General features: G+C 37.2%; 2 protein-coding genes across 3 annotated transcripts; both read left to right on the top strand.

The window, feature by feature from the left end:
• Positions 1-296: 296 nt before the first annotated feature.
• On the top strand, positions 297-2,765 carry LOC113693879 (probable flavin-containing monooxygenase 1). Its single transcript, XM_027212638.2, has 5 exons — positions 297-802; positions 972-1,209; positions 1,501-1,679; positions 1,780-2,138; positions 2,305-2,765. Exons 1-5 carry the CDS (start codon positions 362-364, stop codon positions 2,657-2,659), a joined length of 1,572 nt encoding a protein of 523 aa, XP_027068439.1. The 5' UTR covers positions 297-361; the 3' UTR covers positions 2,660-2,765.
• Positions 2,766-3,704: 939 nt separating this feature from the next.
• On the top strand, positions 3,705-8,502 carry LOC113691630 (uncharacterized methyltransferase At2g41040, chloroplastic-like). Of its 2 annotated transcripts, XM_027209858.2 has the most exons (8): positions 3,705-4,214; positions 5,060-5,160; positions 5,248-5,388; positions 5,619-5,700; positions 6,515-6,708; positions 6,850-6,961; positions 7,239-7,343; positions 7,963-8,502. In XM_027209858.2, exons 1-8 carry the CDS (start codon positions 4,041-4,043, stop codon positions 8,086-8,088), a joined length of 1,035 nt encoding a protein of 344 aa, XP_027065659.1. In that variant the 5' UTR covers positions 3,705-4,040; the 3' UTR covers positions 8,089-8,502. The 2 variants fall into 2 exon arrangements, with proteins under 2 accessions (XP_027065659.1, XP_071908599.1); XM_072052498.1 differs by lacking the exon at positions 5,248-5,388.
• The last annotated feature ends 1,593 nt before the right edge of the window (positions 8,503-10,095 follow it).

Genomic DNA, 10,095 nt, shown 5'->3' on the forward strand with positions numbered 1-10,095 from the left:
TTGCCAAATTATCTCAAATAATATTTTGCTTGCATTATAAAAATATTTTTTAATTTACTTTTTTATATTTTTAACTATTTTTTATCTCACATATATCATATCACAAAAAATGCTACAGTAATTATTCTAAATAATATTTCAAATAATCTATCCAAACACAGTGTATTACTGGCCTAGTATTATCTTGTCATGTCAACCGGATGGGTGGGTTATTCAAAGATAATACAGCAGCCCAACCCAATGCCACCGGTCACATGATGCCCCGTTGCATGCCTATTTATACAAGAAGCTCCGGTTGCATGCCTACTAATACAAAAAGCTCCCGTTGCATTTTCTGCCTTCCAAAATTGACCAAATAATAATGGAGAAACGAATAGCTATCATCGGAGCTGGAATCAGCGGCCTGCTTGCCTGCAAGTATGCTCTAGCAAAAGGTTATCATCCGATAGTCTTCGAGGCACAAGACTGCGTTGGTGGCCTGTGGAATCACACCATTGAGTCTACTAAACTTCAGAATTCCACAGAAGTTTTCTTGTTTTCTGATTTCCCATGGCCCTCTTCTGTTAAAGAAACATTTCCTGGCAACACTCAAGTCTTGAAGTACGTTCAATCTTATGCTCAACATTTTGGCTTGTTACCTTACATCAAGTTCAACTCCAAAGTGATTGGCATCGATTATGTGGGCGTTTCCCGTGAAGAGATGCAGGCCTGGGATCTTTGGGGTGGAACAGGACAGCCCTTTGGCTCCAAAGGCAAATGGAACATGAAAGTTCAGCACACTACTGAAGACAAATCCATTAAGGTAATTTTGTGATCTTTGCCCGAAGAAAAAATTTGGCACTTTTTAAAAAAAAATCCATCTTAAGGTGATTTAACAACGGGGGTCAGTCTTTTAGATCAATCTTTATTAAGTTGTCTGAATGATGGCATTATCTTCATACGGGTTGTCAGCGTGTCATTTCAATTTCCAGGAATATGAGGTGGAATTTGTGATTCTTTGTATTGGAAGATTCAGTGGTGTGCCAAACATCCCTGAATTCCCTCCAAATCATGGTCCTGAAATTTTTGGTGGTAAGGTGTTGCATTCCATGGACTACTCGGCCATGGACAATGCCAGTGCTGCGGCATTGGTCAAAGGAAAAAACATTGCAATCATAGGTTCACAGAAATCTGCAGTGGACATGGCTGCTCAATGTGCAAATGTAAATGGTAAGAAATTGCAAATTGCAGTGTATCATGAATGAGTGTGACTCGATAATTATCTATCTCTTCGCATTGACCCCAAAATTGTAATGTATCAAGTTAAAAAAAGAAAGTGGCCTTCCTGGATGCGATTTATGGTTTGCTTCTTGAGATTTCCTCCTCGGATATAGAACTTTTATCTATCTTGCATACATTTGGTCACTTTTTAGATGTGCTAAAAAGTTCTTGTTGCGTATGAAAGCAATTTTAAAGTCATGCAATGCTTAATTAACTAAAATATGACTTGCTACTCACCAGGGATTGACAACCCTTGCACAATGGTTCAGAGAACAGCTCACTGGGTGCTTCCTAGCTACTATGTATGGGGAGGAGTGAGCCTTCATTACTTGTACTACAATCGATTCGCAGAGATTTTGGTGCACAAGCCTGGTGAAGGATTCCTACTTAGTGCATTAGCCTTCCTTCTCTCACCTTTGGTTAGCTTCTTAATTAATTATAGAAAAAATGCCTCGCATGCTTTATTCAAAACGACATGTATAATGCATAACTCAAACGGCGTACGAATGTGAATTTCAGAGATGGGGTATCGCAAAACTTGTAGAGAGCTATCTCAGATGGAAACTTCCCTTGAAGAAGTACAACATGGTACCACCGCATGGCTTTCTACAAGAAATGTCTTCTTGTCAAATCCTCGTGCTACCCGAAAATTTCTATGACAAAGTGGTGGACGGAAGCATTGTATTGAAGAAGTCAAAAAACATCAGCTTCTGCAGAGAAGGATTGATGATTGATGGAGAAACTCAGCCCTTGACAGCAGACGTTATAATTCTTGCCACTGGATACCGAGGTGATCAGAAACTCGGCAATATTTTCACTTGTCCATCTTTCCAGGAGTGCATCTTAGGGTCAGCAAGCTCCACAATATCTTTATACAGGTATTACTACTGGACTTTGGAACTGCAAACTCATCACAATTTTCTGAGATCTATTACATTTGTTACTTTTGACGCTGTGACACTATCTATTCACACGAGTTTGGCGTCACATAATTATTGCTAATAATTAAAGGTTTTGATTATTGGCCTCAAATGTGTATTCCAGGCAGATCATTCATCCGCGAATTCCACAACTTGCAGTGATAGGATACTCAGAGAGCCTGAACAACCTTTACACTCTCGAAATGAAATGCAGATGGCTGGGACATTTTCTTGATCAAACCTTTCAATTGCCGAGCATAAAGGAAATGGAGAAGGATGTTCGCATGTGGGACGGGTACATGAAGCGTTATGCTGGCAAGTACTACAGAAGATCCTGTCTTGGTGCTTCGCACATATGGTACAACGATCAATTGTGCAAAGACATTGGATGCAACCCCAGAAGAAAGAAGGGATTCTTCTCAGAGTTGATTGAACCATACGGACCAGCTGATTACGCGGAACTTAATCCTCAGTCTTAAATGAGGAACATTTTGCATCGTTGGATAAAGTTGTTTTATTGATTGGGTTGTGCAACAATAATTTGTGTTTTGAGTACAATCAAAGTGTGACTTTTGCAACCTTTTACATTTTGGCTCATTTAAAATTTTCTTACTCCATCATATGTCCCGATCTAGTATTTAGCTAAACCTGGGATTGGACCGTAGATTATTAACTTTGGCCCAACCCAATAGCTGACTCAGTCGGTCCGGTGATTCGGCATTAGGCCAGATTGGATCTCTAGTTTAGTCAAATAAGGAGTTGACTTTGATCCACTAGGAAATCATTCCAGTTTTCCAATTGAATTTTTTTTTTTCTATAATACAATTGTAGGCTTTTGTTTTTTGAAACAAAGTGTATAAATACTTTTGACAATATTTATAAATTGAATATTCATTTAAATGTACATAACTCTTATCACTTGTTTAGTTTTTATTTGATAATTACATTTTTTTTAAAAAAAAAACAAGCTTGTTTACTTTTTTATTATACAATGAATTCTTTTAACTGTCAAACTGATAATATTTGAGTAGCTAGAAAATTATTTTATTTTCAAATAAAAATAAATTAATAAAAAAATGATGCTATATCTTTAAAACAAGTGACACAAATTTGTTTTATATTTGACTTTGTTATTTATTTATGTAAAAGTACCACAAAATAAAATTAAATCTTCTATTAATATTTGTATGTTCATTATATATCTTTTTAAGTACAATAATTAGTATTTAATAGCACTTTATTAGCTATTTTATATATATTTAAATTATTATTTTATATTTATAAATATTAAATTAGTAACTGCCGGTTCAACTAGTGACCCACTGATCGAACCAATCACTTGTTGAGATTGGATTTCCCTTGCAGGGCCGGGTTTAGTAAATATTTGGACCTTTTTTTTCTTTTTTAATTCTGTAGTTCAGATTCCAGGATAGAGTTTCTCCTTAAGACACCGTCGTATTTAAAGAGAAAAACAAAAAAGAAAAAGAAAGAAAAATTCCCATATTGAAATAATGATGCGGCGAGAAGGTATCCTCAAGTTCGCCAACTAAACACACTCACACGGGCAGCAGAGCTGACAGATGCATCCCTCCTCTGTCCACGCAAAGAAATCCCGCAAAAAATAATGCAACAAAATTATCACAAAAATTTCCCTCCCCTTCCCCTCTCCCTCTTGAAATCCCCCATATATATAGCCTTGTCTATATACCTATATAATACTGCCACCAATAAACGTCGAGAAGCAAAGAGAAAGAACAAAGAAGAAAGCACATGATTTGAGAAGCAGAAGAAACGAAATCACTCATTTTTCAAAAGAACAAAGAAGAAATTACTGAAAAGAAGAAGAAGAAGATTATTGAGATGGCAGCCGTGGCTTTTTCGCCTTGGATGATTGGAGTCCAAGATCGTTTTCCTTTAGACCCGAAATGCCCTTTTTTTCCTTATAATTCCCTGTCTCATCCTCCTCTCCGGTGCTCCTCCCCTCAACAGTTTCGACAAATTATCCGGGCCACCTCTGCTGTTGCTCTTGAACCAGTAAATATTTCTTGTCCTTCCTTCCCTACTTCCCTAACAAATACTAGAATTATTATGTACATTTGTTTGATTTACACTCTCTTGGATGCTTTAGGAGCTACTGAAATTTGATGCCCAGTGTTTTAACTACTGTTAATTTTCACAAGGATATCTTGCAGGGAAATGATTTTGAAGGGGGCCAAAGAAAAGAAAAAATATGGGAAAAAATTATCTCGAGTTTATTCGGTGCTTAGTTATCGTCCCATTCCTTTACCCGACTATACTTTTGGAAAATTATGCTATTCATTCATGGACTTGTTTTGCTTTCTGTATCAATCGTGTTTCAAAATTTATACCATTTAAACGTGGAAAATCTTTTTCTAATTGTATGACGATTTAATGGGGAGAAAAAAGAATGTAATTGCTGCAATGCAGACTATGAATAACTTTGTTGCGTTCAGAAATTCTAGGGAGACTTGCCGTTGTGTTCAGAAGTGAATCCTAGTTCTTCATTCATGTAAATTTGCCTATAAGGTGTCTAGTGATCTTCCATGCATTTCGCTATGCAACAGTCTTTGTCCCAGGATGAAGGTAGGTGCTTGCACTTATTGCGTTCATAACTGTCTCAAAAGTTTTTTTTTTTTGTTGGAGCATCTGTTAATATCTGTTTAACAATATGTGTATAAATTATGTAAATTTTGTAATTCCAAGGGGGTCAATCAATTTTGCCATTGTCTTAAGTGATGACTTGGGTAGTTGCAGGGCAAATGTTGGGTATACTTTTTGATTTTGATCTGGCAGAACGAAGAAGAGATGCAAATGTCCCATTTTCTGTCTCTCCCTAATAGCGTACTTTTCTACTTCAGGAAGCACAAATTGAATCAAAGGAGGGCTCAAAAATTGACTTGTTTGCCTGCCCAATTTGCTATGATCCATTAGTAAGAAAAGGTCCTTCAGGATTTAACCTGTAAGATCTAATGCCTCTTTTATACTAATACTTTGGACACATTATATGTTTTATGCATGATAACTTTCAAAAGCTGAATATTTGCAGGCCTGCAATTTATAGATCTGGTTTTAAATGTAGAACGTGTAACAAGACATATTCAAGCAAAAATATCTATCTTGATCTTACAGTTACTGCTGGTTCAAAGGATTACAATGAATTTAAACCTGCTGGAACTGAGCTATTTAGGTATGCATATGTTACCATCTCTTTGAGTTGCATGCTGAGCTTTCTATAACATGCTTGCAGTCTACACTTTAGTGTCTTTTGTTGGTTTGGAACTAACTCCCCTTTTTGATGGGCTTGTGATTTTCGCTATTTGGTAGCCACTTCATCAAAAGATGCGAACGTTCCTTTTGAAACTTAACATTGGTTTATGAGTCACTCATGTCTAATGTTGGTGTTCTTGCCTTTACTAGGAGCCCTCTTGTTTCCTTCTTGTATGAGAGAGGCTGGCGTCAAAATTTTAATCGTAGTGGTTTTCCTGGGCCTGATGATGAGGTAAATTTTCTTTGATTGTTACTTTACAGATATTTCCCAATAGGTAATGAGCTCTTTGGAATAGATTCTCTATAAGAAAGTATGGTGTCAATTTAGGAATCAATGGGAGCCAAATGCATACCCCACCTTATGAAGGAGAATTGATGTGTGTTCCCTTCTGTCGAAAACATAAGTAGTTTTGTAAGTCACTGGAGAGGTTGGTGAGGAAAGGTTTAGTCCATTAAAATCACTTAATATATTCTGGAAAATTCCTACTTAAATTGACTTCTAATTGTGTCCATAAGTGCTGAATGAATGAGCTACAAGTATCATGGGTACAGTTCTGAGGAAGCATTTTAATTATGTGAAACATTGTTGGATTATCCTTCTTTCCCTTTCTGACCTATGTGCCAAAGAAGGCGAATTCCCTTTTGGATCAAGTGTAAGAAAGCTTGTGAAGCCAATAAACAAAGAAGGGAAAATCATAAGAACACTGTAAACAAGTCCAGTGGCTTACAGGGCAAAAGCTCAACTGTGTCTGGGAGCTATACGATTTGCGACCTCTTTGGATAGGAAGCACAAGAAACTTAGCATTTTGACCTCAAACTAGAAGAGAGCCAGCAAACGCCCTATCTATCCTTCTTCCTGCTGAAGACTGACTTGGAATCATGCGTCAGGGCTGGCTTTTATCATGCATCCACTGTGACCAACATGTGTTGACAAAGAAATTAAATTGAATGTGCATGCCCTCGACCTAGTTTGCGTGGATTAAAGTTGCAAAAATATTTGTGGAACAATAACAGTGGTAATTATGCGTGTGATACATTCCATGCAGTTCAAGATGGCGCAGGAGTATTTTCAACCTGTAGAAGGCGGTGTTCTTGTAGATGTTAGCTGTGGAAGTGGCTTGTTTTCCAGGAAGTTTGCCAAATCGGGGACCTATTCAAAAGTTGTTGCTCTTGACTTTTCAGAAAACATGCTTCTCCAGTGTTATGATTTTATCAAGAGTGACGATTCTATGTTAAACTCGTAAGTCACTTTGATTAAATGCTCTTTGCAGCTGCTGCAGGTTCTGGGATATGAATTATTGTGCTTCACGCTTTATAGGCATGTAAAATTTTGGTTAGAGATCTGTATTTTCTGAAGCTATTCTGTTTGAAAAACCTGCAGCAATCTTGCTCTTGTAAGGGCAGATATCTCCCGACTTCCCTTTCCTTCTGGTTCAGTTGATGGCGTTCATGCTGGTGCAGCCTTGCATTGTTGGCCATCTCCTTCTAATGCTGTAAGCTTTCTTTGTATTTGTAGTGTCTCAAATTGCTTTCAATGTTCTAGATATGATTTTTATTGCATTTTTCCTGATTTAGCTGGTCCATTATTTTATTTACTCAAAGAGTGTAGAATCGACTCTAGAAAATTAGTAGTCAAAAGTTTCTAGATGCCTTTGAGGTGAATTGGATACATCTGATTGGTGATTTAGCCATATTGAGGGTGATCCTTTTATTTGATAAGAATATTTGAAATAATGTACAGTTGCAATTACCTTGCCTTTCTTATTTCAGGTTGCTGAAATCAATCGTATCTTGCGAAGTGGTGGTGTTTTTGTGGGAACTACTTTTCTTCGTTTCAGTTCATCGACTCCTGCATTTTTGAGGCCTCTCAGACAGGTAATTGTTGTCCTTTTTTTTTTTTTTTGAAGGGTTCCTGCAAACCTGTTGTTGCTGACAATAATGGACATGATGCCTAGCTTGGGATCTTTGGTGAACCGATTAGAATTTGAACTGAAAAAGTACCACTTTTGACCTGGAATAACAGTTTTGCTACTGATGTAGAAGTACTATGGAATAACCAATTGGTTTGCGGTCTTGTTATTTTCAGTAGTGTATACAAAGCTGGAAAAACTGTCAGATATTAGGCTTTTAGTATTCAGTTCTGGGAGCTGACTTTCGGTTGGCATGTAAGCAAGGGGTGGCAGTGTGGCTGCAGCTGGGGCACCTACATGGAATTTGAAAAAGAAAGGAGAAGGATGAGAGTAGTAAGATCTGGGATGTACCATATGCTTTGGGTAGCATTTAGCCCATAAAAGTTTTCCAAATACTTCAATTATTGAGTACAATTGAAGTTTACGAACAAATAGGCATGAACAAGCACAGAGCCAACAGTAAACTCCCATCTTTCTCTGGAGTCGTTCTTCTTAGGGGAATAATTTTAAACGTCATACCTTTCTTTCAGAAAGTTTTTGATGAGGTAGTGTAGTTGTTTTCTATAATCATATCTCTTTGGCAGGCTGGGCGGAACTACAACTATTTGACTAAGGAGGAGATCGAGGACGTGTGCACGTCATGTGGTCTTATAAACTATACCAGCAAAGTCCAACAATCGTTCATCATGTTTTCTGCGCAGAAACCTTGAAAATTGGCTTAATTTGAGTTGGAAATTAGATGTTTGCTTCTCAAATCTTTTCCTTTGCCTGGGGTTATAATCGAAGTCGATTCTTTCTGGAGACCTTTGGTAAGACTTCTGATTCAGTTGATGTCCAAGTTATCTCTACCCTGTCCATCATAAACCCAACATGTATAGGCCAAATGCAAATGGTAGACCGAAGATGTAATCTTGATATTCCATAGATTAGCTTATTCTGACATTGATTCGTAATCTGTAATACAAATAACGGTGCAATGATGATGGATTCTCAGTGCAGAGCGTACGTCATTCCAACATTTCCAGGCTTTGACCAATGCAGAGCAAGTGGAAATTTCACACAGTATCATGAATAATTTGCTAGATATGTGTTTAACATTCTGGCGTTCGCTGTCTTCTCTGGCACCCCGTTGGGCTCCGATGTTTATTCCATGGCATTGACTATGACAACTGCTTTTAGATTAAATGTGGTAACAGTTGTCAACATCTCACCGTGCTACTTGTCGAATTTTCCTCGAACAAGTGAATGATGGGTAATTCGAAGTCAAGGATGTCTTAAACACGTAGAATTGCAGGAATAAGGGATCAAAGCAAAATATTGTGTGCTAGTCAGTGGATGGTGTTTTCTGTTTTAGCAGAGTATGCCAAGAAACTACTCTAAATATTAATTCTTTTGTAAGGAAAATAGGAATGTTACAGATCTGAAGCATTTCTATCCGTTCATGTTTAGACACCTTCTCGAGTATTTTTTAGAGGTTACGATTGAATTTTGTTAAGTTTCAAACTTACCGCGTTTGTCGTACTACTAGAATTTTTTTAAAGTGATCTTTCGGACGTTATTAATATACAACATCGAGTTATTGCCATGATTACGTATGAGCATGATAGAGATCTATCATACTACTAAAATCTTTTTGTAAATGATGCTTTAGATGCTATTAATACGTAAGGTCAAGTTATTACCACAATTGCATACATACGAGCAGAGGTATCAACGGGTCGGGTTTTGATTCGGACTTGATCCGGATACGATAAATTTTTCCAGATTTGAGTTGAAAAATAATTATGATATCCAAACTTGGATTCGGACCCGTTTACTCAAATAAAAAGACTGGTCGAATGCAGAATATTGGATTCCGATCCGTATTTGATCCGGATTCGAACAACATATAAATAATTATAAAATATAAATATTTCTAAATACATTCTTTTACAAATTAACAATTTGGTAATAATTTTGTAGATTGATTTGTGGTTAGTTTTGGTTTGACTATTGCAAATTATTTGTGATTTAGGTTTGTAATTTGATTTGTTTAAATTTGAAGATTGGATTGTGATTGGTTTTGGATTTAATTTTAAAATATTTAAACTTGAACCTTTTAGACTCGGATTTGACCCAGATACGATTCCGGAACTCTAAGATCAAGATCCGTCGGATATACGAGTCGGATTGAATCTATTACATAAAAACGAGTCTGGGTCCAGAATTTTCAATTCCGACCCGAACTCCATTGTCACCCCCTATATATGATACGAGCATCATAGAGTGCTCAATTTCTTTTACCCCTTTGAGCACAGCTTGAAATTATTTTTATTTTTTGGGTTGATATTTCTTTCCTTTTGGTGAGTCGGTTTTGGTTTGAACAAGTCCCTAAATTAAAAGGAGGCCATGTGGAGGCGTGTAGAAGCCTAAAAAACTAAGACTATTTTTTGAACAGAACAAAAAAATCAGAGTTTTTCAGGGCTCAGCTGCAGAAAGATCCCCCCTCGTGCGGCTCAAACGCTGATCCATTCTGTTTGTTCCTCCCCTTTTCTCTTCTTTCTTCCACCTCCCACCCTCGTGCATTTCTGGATCTTTGACTTTGACCAGACAAACCCGAAACTTGAAAGCCTACGTCATATTTAAGAAGGCGGGTTCGAACAATTTTCAGTCCCAACAGTTTGGGACGGTACATTCGGCCACCAAACCATATTGCTATTCTACGGTCGTGGTTGGTC

The sequence above is a fragment of the Coffea arabica genome, chromosome 6c (assembly GCF_036785885.1).
Source record: "Coffea arabica cultivar ET-39 chromosome 6c, Coffea Arabica ET-39 HiFi, whole genome shotgun sequence".
Lineage (NCBI taxonomy): Eukaryota > Viridiplantae > Streptophyta > Magnoliopsida > Gentianales > Rubiaceae > Coffea > Coffea arabica.

What these genes read in the sequence shown, in the direction of transcription:
- LOC113693879 (XM_027212638.2), top strand. Translation starts at nt 362, where the DNA reads ATGGAGAAACGAATAGCTATCATCGGAGCTGGAATCAGCGGCCTGCTT. An exon ending in TCAATGTGCAAATGTAAATG is followed by an intron (nt 1,210 to 1,500) that starts GTAAGAAATTGC and finishes GCTACTCACCAG; the next exon opens with GGATTGACAACCCTTGCACA. An exon ending in TCCACAATATCTTTATACAG is followed by an intron (nt 2,139 to 2,304) that starts GTATTACTACTG and finishes TGTGTATTCCAG; the next exon opens with GCAGATCATTCATCCGCGAA.
- LOC113691630 (XM_027209858.2), top strand. Translation starts at nt 4,041, where the DNA reads ATGGCAGCCGTGGCTTTTTCGCCTTGGATGATTGGAGTCCAAGATCGT. An exon ending in CTGCTGTTGCTCTTGAACCA is followed by an intron (nt 4,215 to 5,059) that starts GTAAATATTTCT and finishes TTTCTACTTCAG; the next exon opens with GAAGCACAAATTGAATCAAA. An exon ending in GCTGGAACTGAGCTATTTAG is followed by an intron (nt 5,389 to 5,618) that starts GTATGCATATGT and finishes TGCCTTTACTAG; the next exon opens with GAGCCCTCTTGTTTCCTTCT.